Source organism: Dinoponera quadriceps, unplaced genomic scaffold (genome assembly GCF_001313825.1).
Source record: "Dinoponera quadriceps isolate SergipeBrazil2010 unplaced genomic scaffold, ASM131382v1 scaffold4681, whole genome shotgun sequence".
Lineage (NCBI taxonomy): Eukaryota > Metazoa > Arthropoda > Insecta > Hymenoptera > Formicidae > Dinoponera > Dinoponera quadriceps.
In genome coordinates, this window is record NW_014561157.1 from 103,970 (window position 1) to 120,596 (window position 16,627).

Sequence of the window (16,627 nt, forward strand, 5' to 3'; positions counted from 1 at the left end):
ATCATTGCACAAATCAATTTATATAACATCGCTTTTCATCGCACACATGTTGTATGTTCATATCTAGATTTCTTGTTTTTTCTTGTGTCCGGAGCTGTTTGTAAAACAAATTGGTGGTTACATACAAATATGAATGGCTGTTGTATTGTTTATTGTATAAAGAACAAAAATGATTAATCCAAGCTGTCTAACTAGGCCTTCGCGAGTGACAACCAAACTTAGCTCTAACTTGACTTGTGATACATACTACATATTACATTTCTCCTATTAACTCTTTCACTGCTCGTATGACGTATATATACACACTGCCGAAAAGTAGCTTCCTAATTGCCATGTATACACGTATATACGTCGTAGAAAATCGCTCGTCGGACGTTGTATTTACACGGCACGTCGTTTGAAAATTCGGTTAGAATTTTCTTCATTATATTATTCCTCCTCGGTGTTGTGTAATTAATCGAATATCGTGTCGTATACGACAAGCACTTTTGCTTAGAGTGAGCAGCAGCGAAAGAGTTAATCCACGCATCGTGTGTTTTTATTACATTATTCTTATTACATGATATTCGCTCGCGTTATGTCGAAAGTTACACAGCTCTGCTTTACACAATTACGAGAAATCTATTTCTCAGAATTTTGAATGATGGTTGTACGAAGATATGTAGTATTTTTTTATCACGTTATAAAAAAAATATTCTATTTACGATTTTTTCATTTCACATGAATTAATATCTGATAAAAATTCTAATGGAAGTTGGATTGAAATTCGTGTAAAAATTTGTCCGAATACAACGCATGATTACTCATAGTTGCCAGCAGACCCTTTGTAAGTACCTTAGGGTCATTAGCTCCGAAGTAAATTGGTTGTTGGTCGTACAACTGTGTTACTGTTCCCCCTAAAGCTCTACAACAAGAAATAAAAGAAAGATAAGTAAGGAATAAACATTATGTAATTAATATCTTAAGGAAACCCACTAAAAGCACGATACCTAAGAATTGCAGTGCCTGCACATATGTCCCATTTCTTAATAGCGGTTGTATGAACGTATGCTGTCGCGTTATCAACAGCTACTTCCAAGAATTTATATCCTAAAATAAAACATCCTTATATGTGTATATCCACAAAATCTCTCCGAGAATATATAAAAACACCGAAAGCTCTTGAAACACACAAAAGCGGGAAGAAATTTAAAATATAAAAATAGACGTAAAATGTTATTTTGAAATTATTAAAATAAAATTACTATTAAAGAAATTTTCTCACCTGCACCAGCAGCGGATATAATTTCAACATTATTACCAAAAGCAACTTTAGATACGTTATTGACTTGTCCAGCGTGTGAACGGGATACAATTAGGATAGGTATCCTATTATCTCTTGTCTAATGGAAGAAAAATTAGACGGATAAAATGAATCTCAAAACAATTTATTATTTCAATTACCTTGGGCAAATTTTTCAAGTTCTTTGATGCACCGTGATTAGTCCATGTCCAGAATAAACTGTAATTCTGCTTTGTCTCAAAAGGTTTGTATATAACACCGATAATGGGTTGTCCTTTAACAGCTATGCATACCATAGTAGTTACATATTGCAATAGGTTCTCTAAAATAAGGAAAACAGATGCAAATTGATCACTGTATTGTTACACATCCGGAAATTTACTTTATCACTTGATCCTGAAAACAATCAAGTTTTCAATCTTGAGCCATAAGTAATTATGGGAATATTGTTTCACAATCGCAGTTACAGACACAGTAACTTCTTATTTATTTTCTATAATTTAATTTCTTGACAGTACCTTCCCTATGTAAAATTTATATTCAAGTTATATATTTATATTTAAGTATAAATAATTATACTCAAGTTATATATCTACACTTAAGTTGTAGATAATCTGAAAGTATGTTTCTAATTGTTTATGTGAAAGAATTATGTATAATATTAGTTACTAGTAATATATTTTTTTCTATCATAAATTACTTATGAAGCAAGTTTATTAAGCATACTGAAATATGATGATTGATTATAGTATAGACATATATATTACCTGTAAATTCTTTGGTAGCATCAAGAGGATCTATCCAGATAGTAATATCCTTGGTATTTACAATATCATCGCTCATATCATAACCATCGATACTTTTAGCGGAATTCTTAATATCTTCTATTGCAACCTTATCACAATCTTGCGAAGTTTCCTCAGATATCACAGTAATTCCTGGGAATGCTTCTGTTAATGAACGATACATGGCACAGTGTGATTTATAGTCAGCTGCTGTTACTGGATCATTTACTCCTTCGAGGAAATGAGACGAGAAGGTACATTATTATTTTATTTTACACAAAGGAATATAGTGCTTAAGAGTAACAATGTAGATATTATGGGAAAATATATAAATAATAAAGATACAATATTCATGTAATAATTATTTGCAACATACATACTTCAATATGGCGTATTTTTATTACCTTCCTTCGTTTGACCTTTACTCTCGACTTTGAATTTAATTTGATCGTGCACCGCCACCACTTCGAATCCTCCGAGTTCTGCCGCCCTTATCGCGGCGGCTAAGAGCTGCTTCAGGGACACATCTTTGTCATTCGTGCTCCGGTTTGTGCATAAATAGACAACACCCAAAATCGTCAGGAACACGCAGAGGAATATTTTTTTCGTACGAACACTCATTCTGCTGTGCACCGCGAATTAGTGACTGGCAAGTGATAACAAATCGTCCAAATATTTATCACGATTTAGTTTTTCATCCCACCGTCGTGTATATCTCTCCATTGCGCGAAAATGGAAGAGATATTCAATCTGATTTTTTAACAACCATAGACATTCTGTAGATAAATAATAACAATATGATATACAATGCGGTTTTTTCTTAACCTCGTTTGAGGTATGGGATTATTTAAATATAATGGCTCGTCCACATTACAATTCTAAAGTCTGTATCCAAGTACGAATTAAGCCCCTAGTAGACTACAGATTAGGATTGAGATTGGATTGAAATTTGACCAATCAGAACAAAATTTGCTAAACTCAAGTTAACGAATTTTGCTCTGATTGGTTAAATTTCAATTCAATCTCAATTCTAATTCGTAGTTTGATACGGGCTTTTTAAAGCATTTTAAACGCGAAGAAAGCAATAAAATGCAGCTAAAAAGGACACATTAGTGCATTTAGTGCATTTGGTACTATCGTCCACTGATTGATCGATGCATATTTTTAAATCTAAAAAAAGATATTAATTAAATGCAAGAGCTCATCGGACTTCCGGTAAATGATTGTAGTACTAAATTAGTCCAAAAGCTACAATGATTGCGTTCAAAAAACACAACAGTTGTACAACGGTTGAATAATTCGTCAACATAATTGCTCTAAATTTAGGGATCTGACAGTAAAGACCAATAATCACTGACCGTTCACTGATCACTTTCGGTGCTTTCCATTTAGTGACACAAGTCGGCACAAGCACCATCTTATCTTTATTATTCATTGAATGTGAAACAAAGATAAAATGATGTTTCTGTCGATTTGTCTTATCAAATGGAAAGTACCATTTGTGTTTTCTGAACGCAGCCAATCGCTCTCTGAGCGCTCAGCGAGCTCTTGCATCTGATTGGAGTATATTTTGAGGAATATGCCAATCAGATGCAAAAACCAAGTGTAGCTCCTGGATATACCAAATGCACTCGCCGGTATGTTGTTTTGGCGGGAAGTAATGATGTCGGGAATTTGAAATCGATCGTTTGCTGTTCAACGTCATTTCAACGTTTCTTCCAACTGTGAATCACAACGTGTCGTCACAGCTCCAGGTACGTCCTAAACCGTTCAAAATTGTTTCGAAGTATCTCGGATACACTCAACAAACAGTAAATTCTCGATCAGGCCTCTGAATTCTGTTCCAGGACTCAGTCGCAGGACCCGTCGAGTCGATGAGACCGAAGGATGCTCACGATACAGTTCGGGCAATGCGGAAATCAGCTCGGATATAACTTACTCTCGAAGGTGTCCGCCGACCTGAGAAGCCCGAATACCGGCGTGTCCTATGGCGTCAATTACGAGTATGCGGAGAACACAATCGAGAAGTGGTTCGACGGGATCGCCGAAGACGACCGGTGTTTCGCGAGAGCAATTCTCGTCGATACCGAGGAGAAGGTTGTGAACAAGATACGCAAAGAAACGACTGCCTCGTGGCTTTATCGATCAAGTAACATCATCTGCAAGTGCGGTGACAATGGTGGTTCCGCCAACAATTGGGCCTACGGCTATTGTATAAACAGCGAACAGTTGTCAAATGCCATTCTGAACGCTACACGACAACAGATTGAAAAATTAGACCGTGTCCAAGGATTTCTTCTGCTTCTCAGCTCAGCTGGTGGCACAGGATCTGGTGTTGGGAGCCGTATGATTGAGCTTCTACGTGAGGAGTATGCGACCAAGACCATTGTCGCCACGATTGTACTGCCATTCACCTTCGGAGAAGTGTGTGTCCAAAATTACAACACGATACTGACTTTGGCGAAGTTCTGTGACAAGGCTGATCTCTCGATACTATTCGAGAATGAGAAGGTACATGCTACGTGCGTCAACTTGTTGCAAAATTCTAACACAGCGTTGCACGACATGAATGACGTTATTGCTGAGAACCTGCTTGCTGTCTTCCAACCTACCGACGATGCCAGGTGCAACGCGAATTCCTTAGCATCCGATGTAGCGACACATCCTAATTTTAAACTTGCGACAATCAAGAGCACACCGTACATTCCTGTAGCATCTCTACAGTACGAACCCACGTACAAGTGGGATGTGTATGTACGTCACTTGGAGCATGCTCTTCGAGTGTCGAAGTCTCATGCAGAGCTGGCAAACATCCGACTGAAGAAACCGATCGCTTCGCTGAGAAAAAACCTGTCTCACACGTATAGTCCCTGTGTGTCCAACCTTCTTGTGACACGTGGCAAGTCTATGGAAGATGATGTTGTGATGACAGGAGGTCTGCAGAAGAAGCATCTGTATTCAGACTGGGTTACGTTAGATCCATTTACTCACTTACACCAGGAACGTAGGATCTTGAGTCGAAGCAAATTTCTGACCTTAGTCACAAACAATTCGGCGATACACCAGCCGTTGGACGTTTACCTGGATAAAGCCTGGAATTCCTACAAGTGCGCAGCTTTCTTGCATCAGTACAAACAGTTTGGCTGGGAGGATGATGACTTTCTGCGAGCTTTCGCGAAAGTCGAGAATGTCGTGCGGGAGTACAAGAGCTTGAAGAGCCGAAGTGGAAATTAGTTTTCTCTACGTGTATTTTAGTTTTGTGCATTCAACAAGAATATTTTAATCGCAAGTGTCAATATATGTACCTGGGAAAAGCAGAAAGACTACGGTGAGTATCAGATTATCAATCTTGACACGCTTGCGCTATTTTCACAGAAAGAAACGAAAACCATACATATATCACAGAATTAGATAAATTGATCTCAAATATGAAGCTGTATGCTCCGGGCACGATTATTTGAAGACGCGAAGTAAATAATGACTTGCCAGGATATTGCTCCTTCTACAATTTTTAAATATCGTTTAAATAGATGCCGCATGCATATTATTTCAGATATAAATATCAATTTGACTGAATTAATCCGTAACTACAGTCTGTACCTGCTTAATTCATCCGGAAAGTTCGCATTCACAAGAGATATCCCCGCGAGCTTCTTCTGAAAGGAAGAAAGAAACAGTTAAAGTTTCTAAATTCACATCCTTTTGTTCGTCAGGTATGCAGATTTATTTCCGAGGCAATTCCCCCCCTCCCCTCCTCGACATCGCTCCTACGCTTTTTCGTGCAGCGCGTGGGCGCTTACGCGAGAGTGACACGAGTATCACGGTCACGGTTACTACGAGATGAAGAGGGGTGGTCGTGACGTCATTCAGGAATCGACCAAGCTGCGGCTACGACGAACACGGCATGAAAGAGAGTCTCGTGGGGAAGGAGGTAGGTGAGAGGAAAAAAGACAGAGGAGGGGAGGGGGAGCGACGGGACGAGCGCGACTGTGTTTACCGCTCGATCGGGAGGGAAAAGCGGGATACGCTTCGAGTCGATGCACCGTGTGCTTGATTACTCGACGATCACACGTCGGCACGCTTCTGCGCAATGTGCTGACGTCTCTTCTTTTCTTCCCCCTCCCTCCCTCTTTCTCGCGGAGGTGGATGCAGAGAATCAAAGACCCGGCCCTTCGGTTTCTCGGAAAAGAGGGAAATGCTTCTAGGAATCGCGCCTCGTCATCTCGCGACCCTCCTCTCGCGCCAACTCGAAAAAGGTCCAAGAAACGATCGAGCGACGGCGTATCTCCGTCGAATGGGCTGACTCCGGGCGGCTCACTGACGTCCCGAGGTATTCGCGGTTGCGTCATCTCGTAGTACTCTAACAGGCGCACCTGTAATGCAGTGGTAAAATCCGAACGGCGATGCGTGATCACACATCGACAACTGAAAGATCTAATCTGCGTTAACATAATGTTGACATAAGATGAAATCTACGTTAACATAAAAATCTAAATCTACGTTAACGTGAAAGAAATCGACCTTTGGTATATTCGTTTTGAAATGATAATGTATCTTTCACTCGTAGGTTCTACGTGGAGAGATCGCTCACACGCTTCGCCAGCGCATCTTTTATACTCGACACTTTTCTCACTTTAAAACAGTGTCAAAGGAGGATCATACCAAAGGTAGAATTTGCTTTCTATCTTGCTTATGATATCCGTTCAATTTTTCTCCGTATATTACCCCGTGTTTTGAACTTTCTTTTACCGGTAAAAATGGCCGGTTTTCTCAGCCAGTTAGGTGATTTTCAAGCCACCTTTAGAGAGGCGCTTTTATTGGTAAGAAAGAGAGGTCAGAATACGGGCCATCGTGTCTGATACACTTTCTGATACAACTGCGACGCAACTTTAGGTCCGCTACCTTGATTCTACCAATTCTCAGCGGACGTGAACGTGGAAAAACGTTCGGCGCAATTACACCGAAACGCCGAGAAAACCATCGAAGCGGCATCCTACAGTAGATTCTATACAGTACATCCTTTTCAAAGCGAGATTCGAAAAAAGAAGAAGCGTCTCACTTCCGCACTACGTCGTCGCGCGCTCGCTCGCTCGCGCAAGAAAGAAAGAGAGAGGGGAGGAATGGGGGAGAAGCAAAGAAGAAAAAGGTGCCCGTAAAACGTCTCTCTCTCTCTCTCTTCCTCCCCCCTCCCGGGCTCGAATACCTAGGCGGAGAGGCGTGGTTTCGAGACGTAGAGAGGAACCTGTTCGTTCTCCCTTCCCCGCCGCGCACCTCGTCGCAGCGTGACGTCGGCAGGCAGCAGCAGCGGCGGCGCGCCGGATCCGTCGTCGATCCACGACCACAGCGTCTCGCACCCGCGCAAACAACCCAGAGAGCCGCCGGAGAGCGCCTAGCGACGCGACACGACACGGAGTCAGTCGTGGGTAGGGGGGAGGGGGTGCGGGGGACGGAGTGGCGTCGGAGTCGCGGGGCAACGACGCGCGCCATTTTGTCCAGTGTTCGTCGAACGCGTCGCGCGTCGGGGTGTCCTGCGGGGTTGCGTCGCGCTGCGCGAGCGAGCGAGCGGAATTAATTGGAACGGTGCGTGCGTGCGGTGCGTCGACGGTGCGGCGGTACTATACGCGCGCTCGTACGACGTACGACTGGGTGCGTGGGTGCGTGCACGCGTAGAAGAGCGAGCGAACGTTCAGGGGCCGGTGTAATATGTATCCCGTGGCTCCGGTCGTGCCTGCGGCGACGTATCGCGCGAGGGAGGACGTCTCCCCGGACGTGGGCGAGCGGCGGCAAATGTAGCGTTGTGAGGACGCTGCTCGAACGTGACAAAAGGGAAAAAGGACACGGCACTGAGAGGTGAATGGCGGCGATTGTCCCGCGGACGTCTTCTTCTCGTCTTCTCCTGGGCCAGCCGACCCCGTCGTCGTCGCCGGAGAACAGCGTGCTACGTGCAGGTGAGCACCGAAGCGCGAGCAGGGTAGCCAGGCGCGCGCGACTCCTCTCTGATCGATAAAGCGCGCGCGTCTCTCTTCCTCGTCCGTCCTCGTCGGCTCCTCTCGCGATCGGACGAGAGCGCGCGCTCACCCCTATCTTTCTCTCTTTCTCTCTCTCTCTATCTATCTATCTTCCTCTGTCTCGAGCGAGCGAGGAGGGCTTCACGCTCTGCCGAATGTTATTCCCGTGTAACGACGGTGACAACGTACGTGCGAGCGGATCGGCAGATCGACGGTGAGCACCGCTCGCTGGTGCAAAACGAGCCCGAGGAAAGTGAAAGCTCGGCGCCGATCGCGCTTCGCCTCGAGCGCAGATCCTGTCGCACCACGCGAGGATCACGGTTCCGCTTTTCGGGGCGAAACAGATCCGCGATCGCGCCCAGGATGAGAGATAAGAGGGACAATTTCGCTGCGATTTCGCCGCGCACACGCCGCGTATTCGACGACGTTGCACGCGAATTGTGTCTTTCTCTTTTTTTTTCGTTTTTTTTTTCTTTTTTTCCTCGAAGAAACCTTCAAGTATCGAAACGCTCGGCGCAAATTCCCCCTGATACGCCGAGCGTCTTATTGTTGAGTCGTGAGTTTATATCATACTTACGCTTTTATGTCAACTCGTGCGTGCCGTTTGCAAGGTGCAGAGAGTGCAGCCGGAACAGACAGACGCAACGTCGCGTCACGTCGCGGTGTGAGGAGACGCGACGCCTCGATGTCTGTCGTCGACGTTGTTATCGGTGTCCGTCTGTTCGACCTGTCGTGTCGATTCGCGAAGAAAGTCGCGTGAAACGCGTGAGATGAGCAGAGACCAAATTGACCTTTTGAGATGTGAAATCAGATTTTCAAAAATGTGTGTAAGAAAGATCCTTATGAGAGTTCACTCTGTCCATTCCCGATCGCTACGTTAATTAAGTTTTAGTTGAGAAGACTCAGACTCCCGGTTGTTACGAAACTCCGGTTAAATTAAGCGACGATTAACTTACAGGGTTGCGACTGAAATTTCGAACTTCTTCTCTTCTTCGATTTATTCTGCAACCGAAATTTCAGGGTTGGTGACCCTGCAAATGAATCGTCGCTTAGCCCAATTGAAGTTTGATACAACCGAGCCTTCTATTAATAATTACCATTCCTATTTTTCTCTCAATTCTTGCGGCCCTTTGTCCCTCCGTCTGCTTTCTTTGTTCCTTCGTGTGATTCGGATCAAGTTTGATACGTCGATTTAGCCCTTTCACCGCTGCTACGATAACATACGCTCCTACGAGATTCGAATGCAACGAATGTCGAATTCCGGAGAGATTATGTGCTACTTCAACCTTTCGTTTCTACGCTGGAAGCTATAATGTAGACACAATTAATACAAATTGCACAGAGTAGGAAGGGATTCAGAGTCGCGCACAAAAACACATCGTACCGGTTGTGCCCAAGGACCCGAAACTTTTCAGCAGGTTTAGAAGTTCCTAAACTCGCTATACGGTGACGATAATAGACGAGCACGGGAGCGCTTAGAGAAGTTCAAGTTCGTAACGGACGAGTCGGGGAGGGAACGAAAAAATTTGGTACGTCGTAATTGAGGAAAATTGTGAGAACGGTCGCCCGTTGTATTTAATGCCAGTACGAGTTCTCGATGGGGCACTGATAGCGTTAAACTCAACGATAACATTAAATCGCTAATTATTCTTGCGCGTTGAGAATCACGGTTTGACACGGCGGAAGAAGCACCTCAGGATTAATCTAGCCCGCGCGTCTCGGCAATTAAAGCAGCCATTGTTGAATGTGAACGACCGGCCTCCCACAGCATCACGTATGTACAATAGTTAGTATAATTTAGAAGAAGCGTCTACACACGCGTGCATATCACAAAATATCCGTAAAACGGAACAATCGGCACACCGTGTATATTGACTTTCTGCGTTAAACCGAGGAGAGACAAAGTACGAATCGTTTCGTCGGGAGAAATTATCCAATTAAGTTAACGAGAGTCTTCGATTTATCTCAAACCGTTAAACTGCCAATGACGCCGAAATCTGGTTTCTGATCTCGTCGGATCGATACGTTCGGCTCTCTGTGTGATTCTCACTTGGAAGAGGAATATTCACTTGATAAATCTAAGCACGATTAAAGTTCTACGTGTGGACGGCTACTCTTCGAATGCAGCTCACACAGTTGTCGCGCATGGAAATTGGTCGAGAGTCCTGAAACGGAACGGTGAAAGACGCCGAGTCCCGGCGACGAGTGTAGCCGACGAGAGCTCGACATTACCTAGGGCCGTTCCTTGGGTGAAATGAAATCGGCTCATTAAAGGCGGGCAGGGCATCGCTGGCAGCGTCGCGATCACTGACATTATCGGCCGGTGATTTCAATGCTAGGATGAACGCGACAGAGAAGAAGCGTGCGCGAACTATCCTTTAAAGAATCGGTCGTGTGCGACTCATGTGTTTATTTACGAGGCTCCGAGGGCTCCGCTTCATTCATACCCGGCAACTTTGCCCGATCGATATTACACAGGAGGCGAACACACACCGAAGATACTATCTTCGCGGCATACGCTCGGGTGTATTCCTGACTCTTTCCGCCGACCGACCGTATCGTATTCTGCTATCTGTCGAGAGCGAGGCAGCGTTTTGTGTTCAGAGGTTTCTCTGTAAATACAATGAGAATTTAAGGCGTAAGATTTAAGAAATTGACCAATCATAATTTTTTTCCTCTGTAATTCGACTGTGATTGGTCAATTTTTTAAGGCTTAGAGCTTAAAACATCTATCGTAGACCGGGACTAACGCATCTATAACTAACCACGTACAGGATGTCTGACGCAAACCGTGCCATTCGTTACATACTTACGGGTCAATGTGAATAAAAAAAGTTCTCCAGTTGTTTTGGAATCAACTACGTAAAATTTCAAATGATTAATTATTAAAAGTGGCTATGCATAGAGGCTTCTTTAATTAATTACTCAAACATTTATATGTTATTTGCAAAATAAGTACAGGATTTTTTTGTTTAACACTTCGTATATAAGCGAAAAATTGTGGAAAGAAGATTTTGGAAATCCAGCTTAAGTGGGATAATTATATTTAAGTATTAATCTGTGAAAACAAGGTGCAAAACTTTGAATGAAAATAGCGTTTTAGAAAGTACCGACTAACATATACACTCATGAAAAGAAAACGGCCGATACGCGTGCTGTAATTAATGTACACCGAGTTTCAGAACCAAGGTTTGAACACTGTTTTCGATGCAATTCGGAACGCAACGACGGTTTCCGATAAGATAACTCGTTTTTGAAAAATAAGTCCTTTCATTGGACCGTCGGTTACGTTTCTAACTGCATTTCAAGGAAGAATGTATTCAAACCGTTTTGGGACCCAGTGGGATACAATGGGAAGCAAAATGGTTTGGACGCAGCTAGCTAAGCAAGAAGTTCAAAGCGCAGTCGATGGCCCAATGAGAGAACGAATCAGTCGAAAATAAATTCTCTCATTGGACCATCGGCTGCGCACCTGAACTCAGATGCGCCCAAACCGTTTTGCACTGTTGTACGTTTGCGAGCCGAATGTAAGGAAGCCGAATGTAAGGAACCAAGTTGCAAGGCAGTTTGTTGAAAAGGCTGAGTGAAAAATATCGTGGTTATATACGCGGAGATACAAAGAGTTGCGAACAATTCGCACGGCGTAACGCGTAAACGGCGTTCGGTGAGTGGCACGTTTGAGCTCGCTGCGTCGCACCTTTTTAACGACGAACTGGAAATGGATTTTCATCTTCTCCACCCTCGTCGTCCATCTTAATCCCCGAGGGACAGTGCTTGTTCAGCGACCCTAGAGAGCAGGTTTGCCTTTGTGCGTGCGAGTCAACTCGAACACGCGATCCCTCGGACGGACGGACGGACGTGTTGTTCTCTGCACCAATGCTTCCCGGCGGTGCTTCTCACGTCGCGTTGTTACTCGTAAAAGGTGGTAATATCTGTGCGATAGACCGGAGTAGATTGTAGGATAAAAAAATTTGGAGAGGTCCACATGAGGTTCGTAGTTGGTCCGTGAATTAATTTTCTTAGGAATCCAAATTTCTAAAAATTTCGACAATATATTAATCGAAACATAATCTACACAAAATTATAGAAAGATTGACCATACCGAAGCTGAGACAATTGAAATTAAATTAGCATTACGTTTTATCATCTAAAAGACATCTTTACGGCATCTTAATGTTATCTTGGATGTATCACAAATACGAAAATTACTTCCGATATTGTGTTTTTGATTCTAGCAATCGAATAGCTTTTACGGTTTTAGTAAAAAACGAGAAGACGATAAAAGAGACTTCAGAGATATTATTAAAAAAATGACAAGATCTTTGACCGTCTAGTTTTCCAGAAATTGATATGTAAAGTACACGATATCTGATTAATAGTTGAAGCGTATAACAGCTAACTTGTAAAGACTTGGTGATATTGTATACTTTATATTTTCTTTTAGGATTTTTGACTAGGTATCTTTTTAAAGATAAAATGATTAAGTAACCTTAAAGATTTATGATCAATACGTGGAAATGCGAAGAATACAAAATATATGGGAAAACCCGACGTTACGATTATTTCTATAGTAGCGTATGTTCGCACATTCGTGTGCGTCTATCGATACATGCGATATATTCACAAACAAACCTAACTCAGATAGTCTTAGCCAAAAGTATTACACGTCAAAGCACAAGAAACGAGATTATTTCTTTATGAATTTTCGCACATTACGTATATGTTTGATCGATATTCCCTTGCTATAGTGTCAAAGATATATGCTATATCACAAATTATGTTTATAAATATTAAATACAGATTTATCGAGCTTCTTCGTGTTATATTACTTTTCCAACAGTATTGTCACAGAGCAATGATCTTAATTATGTCACTATAATCGTTACAAGTGCTTGCGCTATTATTTCGTCGTTTTGCAATATCTTGATAATTTATAGCGCTCCTCGCGCGAAACCCGACCTTCGTTGCGTATTTTTTTTTTAGAAAGTACCCAAGATACAATGTGCATTATATGTAAGTCGTGAGTAACGGCACCGACATATGCGATGCCACTATTCTATTCGCTGCTATTTCTGTCAGATGGCCGCGTGCGAGTTCTATCTGATCGAAGTCGCAATATACGTGCACAGGGTGCATAGAATTAGAACGGAGGGTATACAACCCTCTCGTTAAAATTCATGCTCCTAGGATGAAATTGGCAACCCTTCGGAATCGCCCGGGCTGTGCTCACTCTTTTGGAATAGCGGCGCGTCGCCCTTTGCGCAGCTCCAAATTCTCCCTCGCCATTCGGAAACTTCACGAATCTTTCACGAGATATTTCTACACACACATCTACAGTTTGATTCTGAGAAGATATCAACTGGACACATGCCATATATTTTCTTTTCTATAAAAAAAATGTTATCCACATAAGTGATATAAAAATTATTTTACGATTTAGATATTGCCCGTTTTAGAGACAAACCATATTCATATAAATCGTTGTCGTATTTATTATCGATAATTGAGATTTCCGTCGAAATTTTATATGTCAAGAATAGATATGAGGCGAGAGAGCCAGTCGATATAAATCAGACGAGTGATGATAAGAAAAACTGCCTTCTCGGAGTGATATTAGAAACGTGTATTCACTTGTGCGTGCCAGGCACGCGGATTCACTGGGGTCGACCGGTTCGTCGAGTAACCTGGAACCTGGAACTCACCAAGACTTCGATCCAGGTGTGCAGAATTAATCGGGGGCACACCTACGTGTGACTCATTGTGGAGAAGTTCCTGGTTTCTTTCGCCCTTCGTGTAAGGGACGCGCGGAGGGCGAACGTTACGCACAACTCACCCTGCGTTCTCGTCGCGACTTTTATATCGACGACTACGTATCTCCAATCTGCCGAAAGATAGTATAGAGATTATCAGACCCTTAATCACAGTCAAGGTTTAAATTTAATTATCTTTAATTGCAATTAAAGTTTAAATTCCATTACCTTTAATTGTAATTGAAGCAGATAATTAGATATAATTGTGGAGAAAGATTTTCAATTATAATTTCAAAACGTAATTTGACGTTCAACGTGTTCAATGTCAGACGTGAAGTCTTTGTCTCTCGCGCCGGTCGTAGCTTGTCTCGAGCTTAAAAAGAACATTCCACCCGAGATAAGTACTCAAATATAACGTGTGTTCAGTGCCAAGAGTGCTTCAACGCGGGAAATTAACACGCATATTTGGAGTATCTACTCGGTATCACCGCTGAGTGTTGTGGCACGCCTTGTGCCAAGTGTATTCACACAGATCGCCCTATAAGTGCCTTAACATTTACATTATTGAAGTTACTACGATATTCAACTATACTACGCGATATTCAGACGCGAAAAGCACATGGTAGAAAATCGGTCACTGAGTATCGGGACTATTATGCACGCCTAAACAAATACATACAATCACTATCGTCAGCAATATTGTGATTTATCAGGATTCATCTTCAAATATTTGCTTTAAGATTAAGGCAACCTGTCGATGATGCAAGAAGAAAGTCTCACGCGCTACTTCCAACAGCGTCAATATTGAAAATAATATTCGCAAATATGTTGTATAACTTTTACAATCATTTTCTCTTACAATTTATCTATTACATAATTCAATATAATTATATAATTATATTGAGTTGATGCGAAAGTTCGTTCCGAACTTTCTAATCAGGGCCCTTATTCTCGAAAATATGCGAAATATCGCACACGATATTTCATGAATGTCGAATGCAGACTTCGCCTACGATGTTTCTTTTCGCGTGATCTGACCTTATTCGATAACAAATATGCGATATTCACTTCGTACAAGTTATTCGAGAATATAAATTTGTCGTGAAATGTGACATTCGTGAAATATCGTACGCGATATTTTTCACATATTTTTGAGAATAAGGGCCCAGGTCTTCGCTCAGAAATTCCAGAATTTCTACGGGCGCGGAATCGCATGCAGCTACTAAAGAAATGACGTGTCATCGAACAAAACGGCGCATATTTAAAATTGATTGTATTTCAAAATAAATAAATATTATATGTATAGTGTCACAAAAAGGATGTAACACTTTATTGTGATCAGTTTCAAGACATATCCCGTGTCTGGTGGGAGAATTTGTTTTTTTAGTAATTCTCATGAAAACTTATCGAAAAGAAAAGTGCTGCAACTTTTTTGCTCCATATTCTTAACTCACCTTTATCGACATAAGTGCCTCTAAGAGTGGCTTAGAAACCATCTGATTGGCCGAAAAGCCACATTTAAGGCACTTTTATCGATAAAAATGATTTCAGAATATGAGCTTTTGTGACCGCATATATTTTAATTAAAAACCGGGATGAATTTTTACATCAACCCAGACAAAAAGAAAATTTGTGGTCTTAGAAGCGAGGGAAATTTTCCTCGAGAAGAAGTGCCAGTGCAATCCGAAGAAAACTCCTCGGTGATTTCGCGCGTTGCGTCGCGATCTGCCTCCCCGGGCGTGCTTGGGTAGTCTCGATACCATCGTGCGAGTCCCCATCGTTTCAATAGCTCTCTTAATTGCCACGAAAAATGCGTAAATAACAGGGTCGGGGAGCAGCTCCGCCGAGGAATCCACGTGCGGGATAAAACGAGCGTTACAAGCTTTGGTATGCGACGATCAAATACCACACCTCTTACTAGATCGGCATTCCATTGAACCCGCTCCACCCCCTCCCTCTCCCTCTCCCCCGATATTATGCCAAAGCTGATCTTGTCTTCTTTTTTTGTTTCCGTCCATTCCTGTGTGCACGACGGTAACGCGCGCAGAGTAACGTGCAGGTACACAAATCTTGCGGCGGATGTTGCGCGAGCTCTTAATATACGCCTAATATACGAGACACGATGACAGTGTTCTTCCGCATTGTGATAAGATAAGGCGGCTAAAACTGTGCTAAAAGAAAATATTTAAAAGAAAATATTTAAAAGAAAAGATTTAAAAACGAGCAAAACTCTTTTGCGTTTCAGGCCTAACGACATCGCACGTAAGCGAGAATGCGTACCCCTGCTGAAACCGAGACACTGACCCAACCCGAAATGTATTACCTGGACAACGAGGAGACGGGAACGTCCGCCGACGTGAGCCAAGTGGTCCTGTCGTCCCCTCATCCGGAGGCTCACATCTTTACGAACAGGTAGTTTTCCCTTTTATTCACGGATTGCAGGTCGCTGGGGCTACAATAAGCTTTTCCTAAACCGTCCGTCAGTCGCAATACCTTTCACCTGTAAATGGTTAAAATCTCAGGATACACTAATTCTCCCATTATGTTAGTTGGGATGATCTCTATCGGATATTGTGCTTAAAAGAAGGTTAAGTAAAAAGAAAAAACTGCGTCGGTCGCTCGTTGGGACGAGTTTCTAGAACAACGGAACAAGCTCGGTTGAATTTCCACGTTCATTTGAAGGCAACATTATAGCGCATCGCGCTTATGCAAGTTCGAAGTTGCGTCACGTCGGTATCGACGTCGATATTGATATATTCAATCATGCCGTATATTGAATCATGCTGAATGGTCTTGTCCGCC

At 42.6% G+C, this 16,627-nt stretch overlaps 3 protein-coding genes and 1 long non-coding RNA gene across 7 annotated transcripts in view; 2 read left to right on the top strand and 2 right to left on the bottom strand.

Annotated features, from left to right (window-relative positions):
- Position 1: 1 nt before the first annotated feature.
- On the bottom strand, positions 2-2,928 carry LOC106750949 (putative inositol monophosphatase 3). Its single transcript, XM_014631639.1, has 6 exons — positions 2,472-2,928; positions 2,050-2,298; positions 1,444-1,604; positions 1,265-1,382; positions 990-1,089; positions 2-904 (listed from the first exon to the last, which is right to left on the bottom strand). The coding sequence occupies exons 1-6, from the start codon at positions 2,686-2,688 to the stop codon at positions 745-747; spliced, it is 1,005 nt and encodes a 334-aa protein (XP_014487125.1). The 5' UTR covers positions 2,689-2,928; the 3' UTR covers positions 2-744.
- A 588-nt stretch (positions 2,929-3,516) lies between these two features.
- On the top strand, positions 3,517-5,850 carry LOC106750939 (tubulin delta chain-like). 2 transcript variants are annotated; one of them, XM_014631622.1, is made up of 3 exons: positions 3,517-3,821; positions 3,895-5,395; positions 5,781-5,850. In XM_014631622.1, exon 2 carries the CDS (start codon positions 3,955-3,957, stop codon positions 5,299-5,301), a length of 1,347 nt encoding a protein of 448 aa, XP_014487108.1. In that variant the 5' UTR covers positions 3,517-3,821; positions 3,895-3,954; the 3' UTR covers positions 5,302-5,395; positions 5,781-5,850. The 2 variants fall into 2 exon arrangements, with proteins under 2 accessions (XP_014487108.1, XP_014487107.1); XM_014631621.1 differs by having other exon boundaries at positions 3,915-5,395.
- LOC106750940 lies at positions 4,919-5,796 on the bottom strand. Its single transcript, XR_001375006.1, has 4 exons — positions 5,668-5,796; positions 5,373-5,569; positions 5,149-5,276; positions 4,919-5,004 (listed from the first exon to the last, which is right to left on the bottom strand). It is a non-coding gene; the product is annotated as an uncharacterized LOC106750940 (long non-coding RNA).
- Positions 5,851-7,542: 1,692 nt separating the features above from the next.
- The window catches only part of LOC106750938 (mitogen-activated protein kinase kinase kinase 13), a 29,502-nt gene continuing 20,417 nt past the window's right edge, over positions 7,543-16,627 (top strand). For 2 of the 3 annotated variants that reach the window (XM_014631616.1, XM_014631617.1), the window contains exons 1-2: positions 7,543-8,015; positions 16,071-16,237. In XM_014631616.1, coding sequence (XP_014487102.1) covers positions 16,098-16,237 — 140 coding nt within the window. In that variant the 5' untranslated portion in view covers positions 7,543-8,015; positions 16,071-16,097. Of the gene's footprint in view, positions 8,016-16,070; positions 16,238-16,627 lie in introns of those variants that run through there. The other variant, XM_014631618.1, reaches the window with a different exon arrangement.

Bases quoted from the DNA above. Each gene is read 5' to 3' on its own strand.
- LOC106750949 (XM_014631639.1), bottom strand. From the start codon at position 2,688: ATGAGTGTTCGTACGAAAAAAATATTCCTCTGCGTGTTCCTGACGATT. The intron at 1,605-2,049 runs GTAATATATATG...TCCTTATTTTAG, and splicing joins TGCTACCAAAGAATTTACAG to AGAACCTATTGCAATATGTA. The intron at 1,090-1,264 runs GTGAGAAAATTT...GTTTTATTTTAG, and splicing joins TATATCCGCTGCTGGTGCAG to GATATAAATTCTTGGAAGTA.
- LOC106750939 (XM_014631622.1), top strand. From the start codon at position 3,955: ATGCTCACGATACAGTTCGGGCAATGCGGAAATCAGCTCGGATATAAC.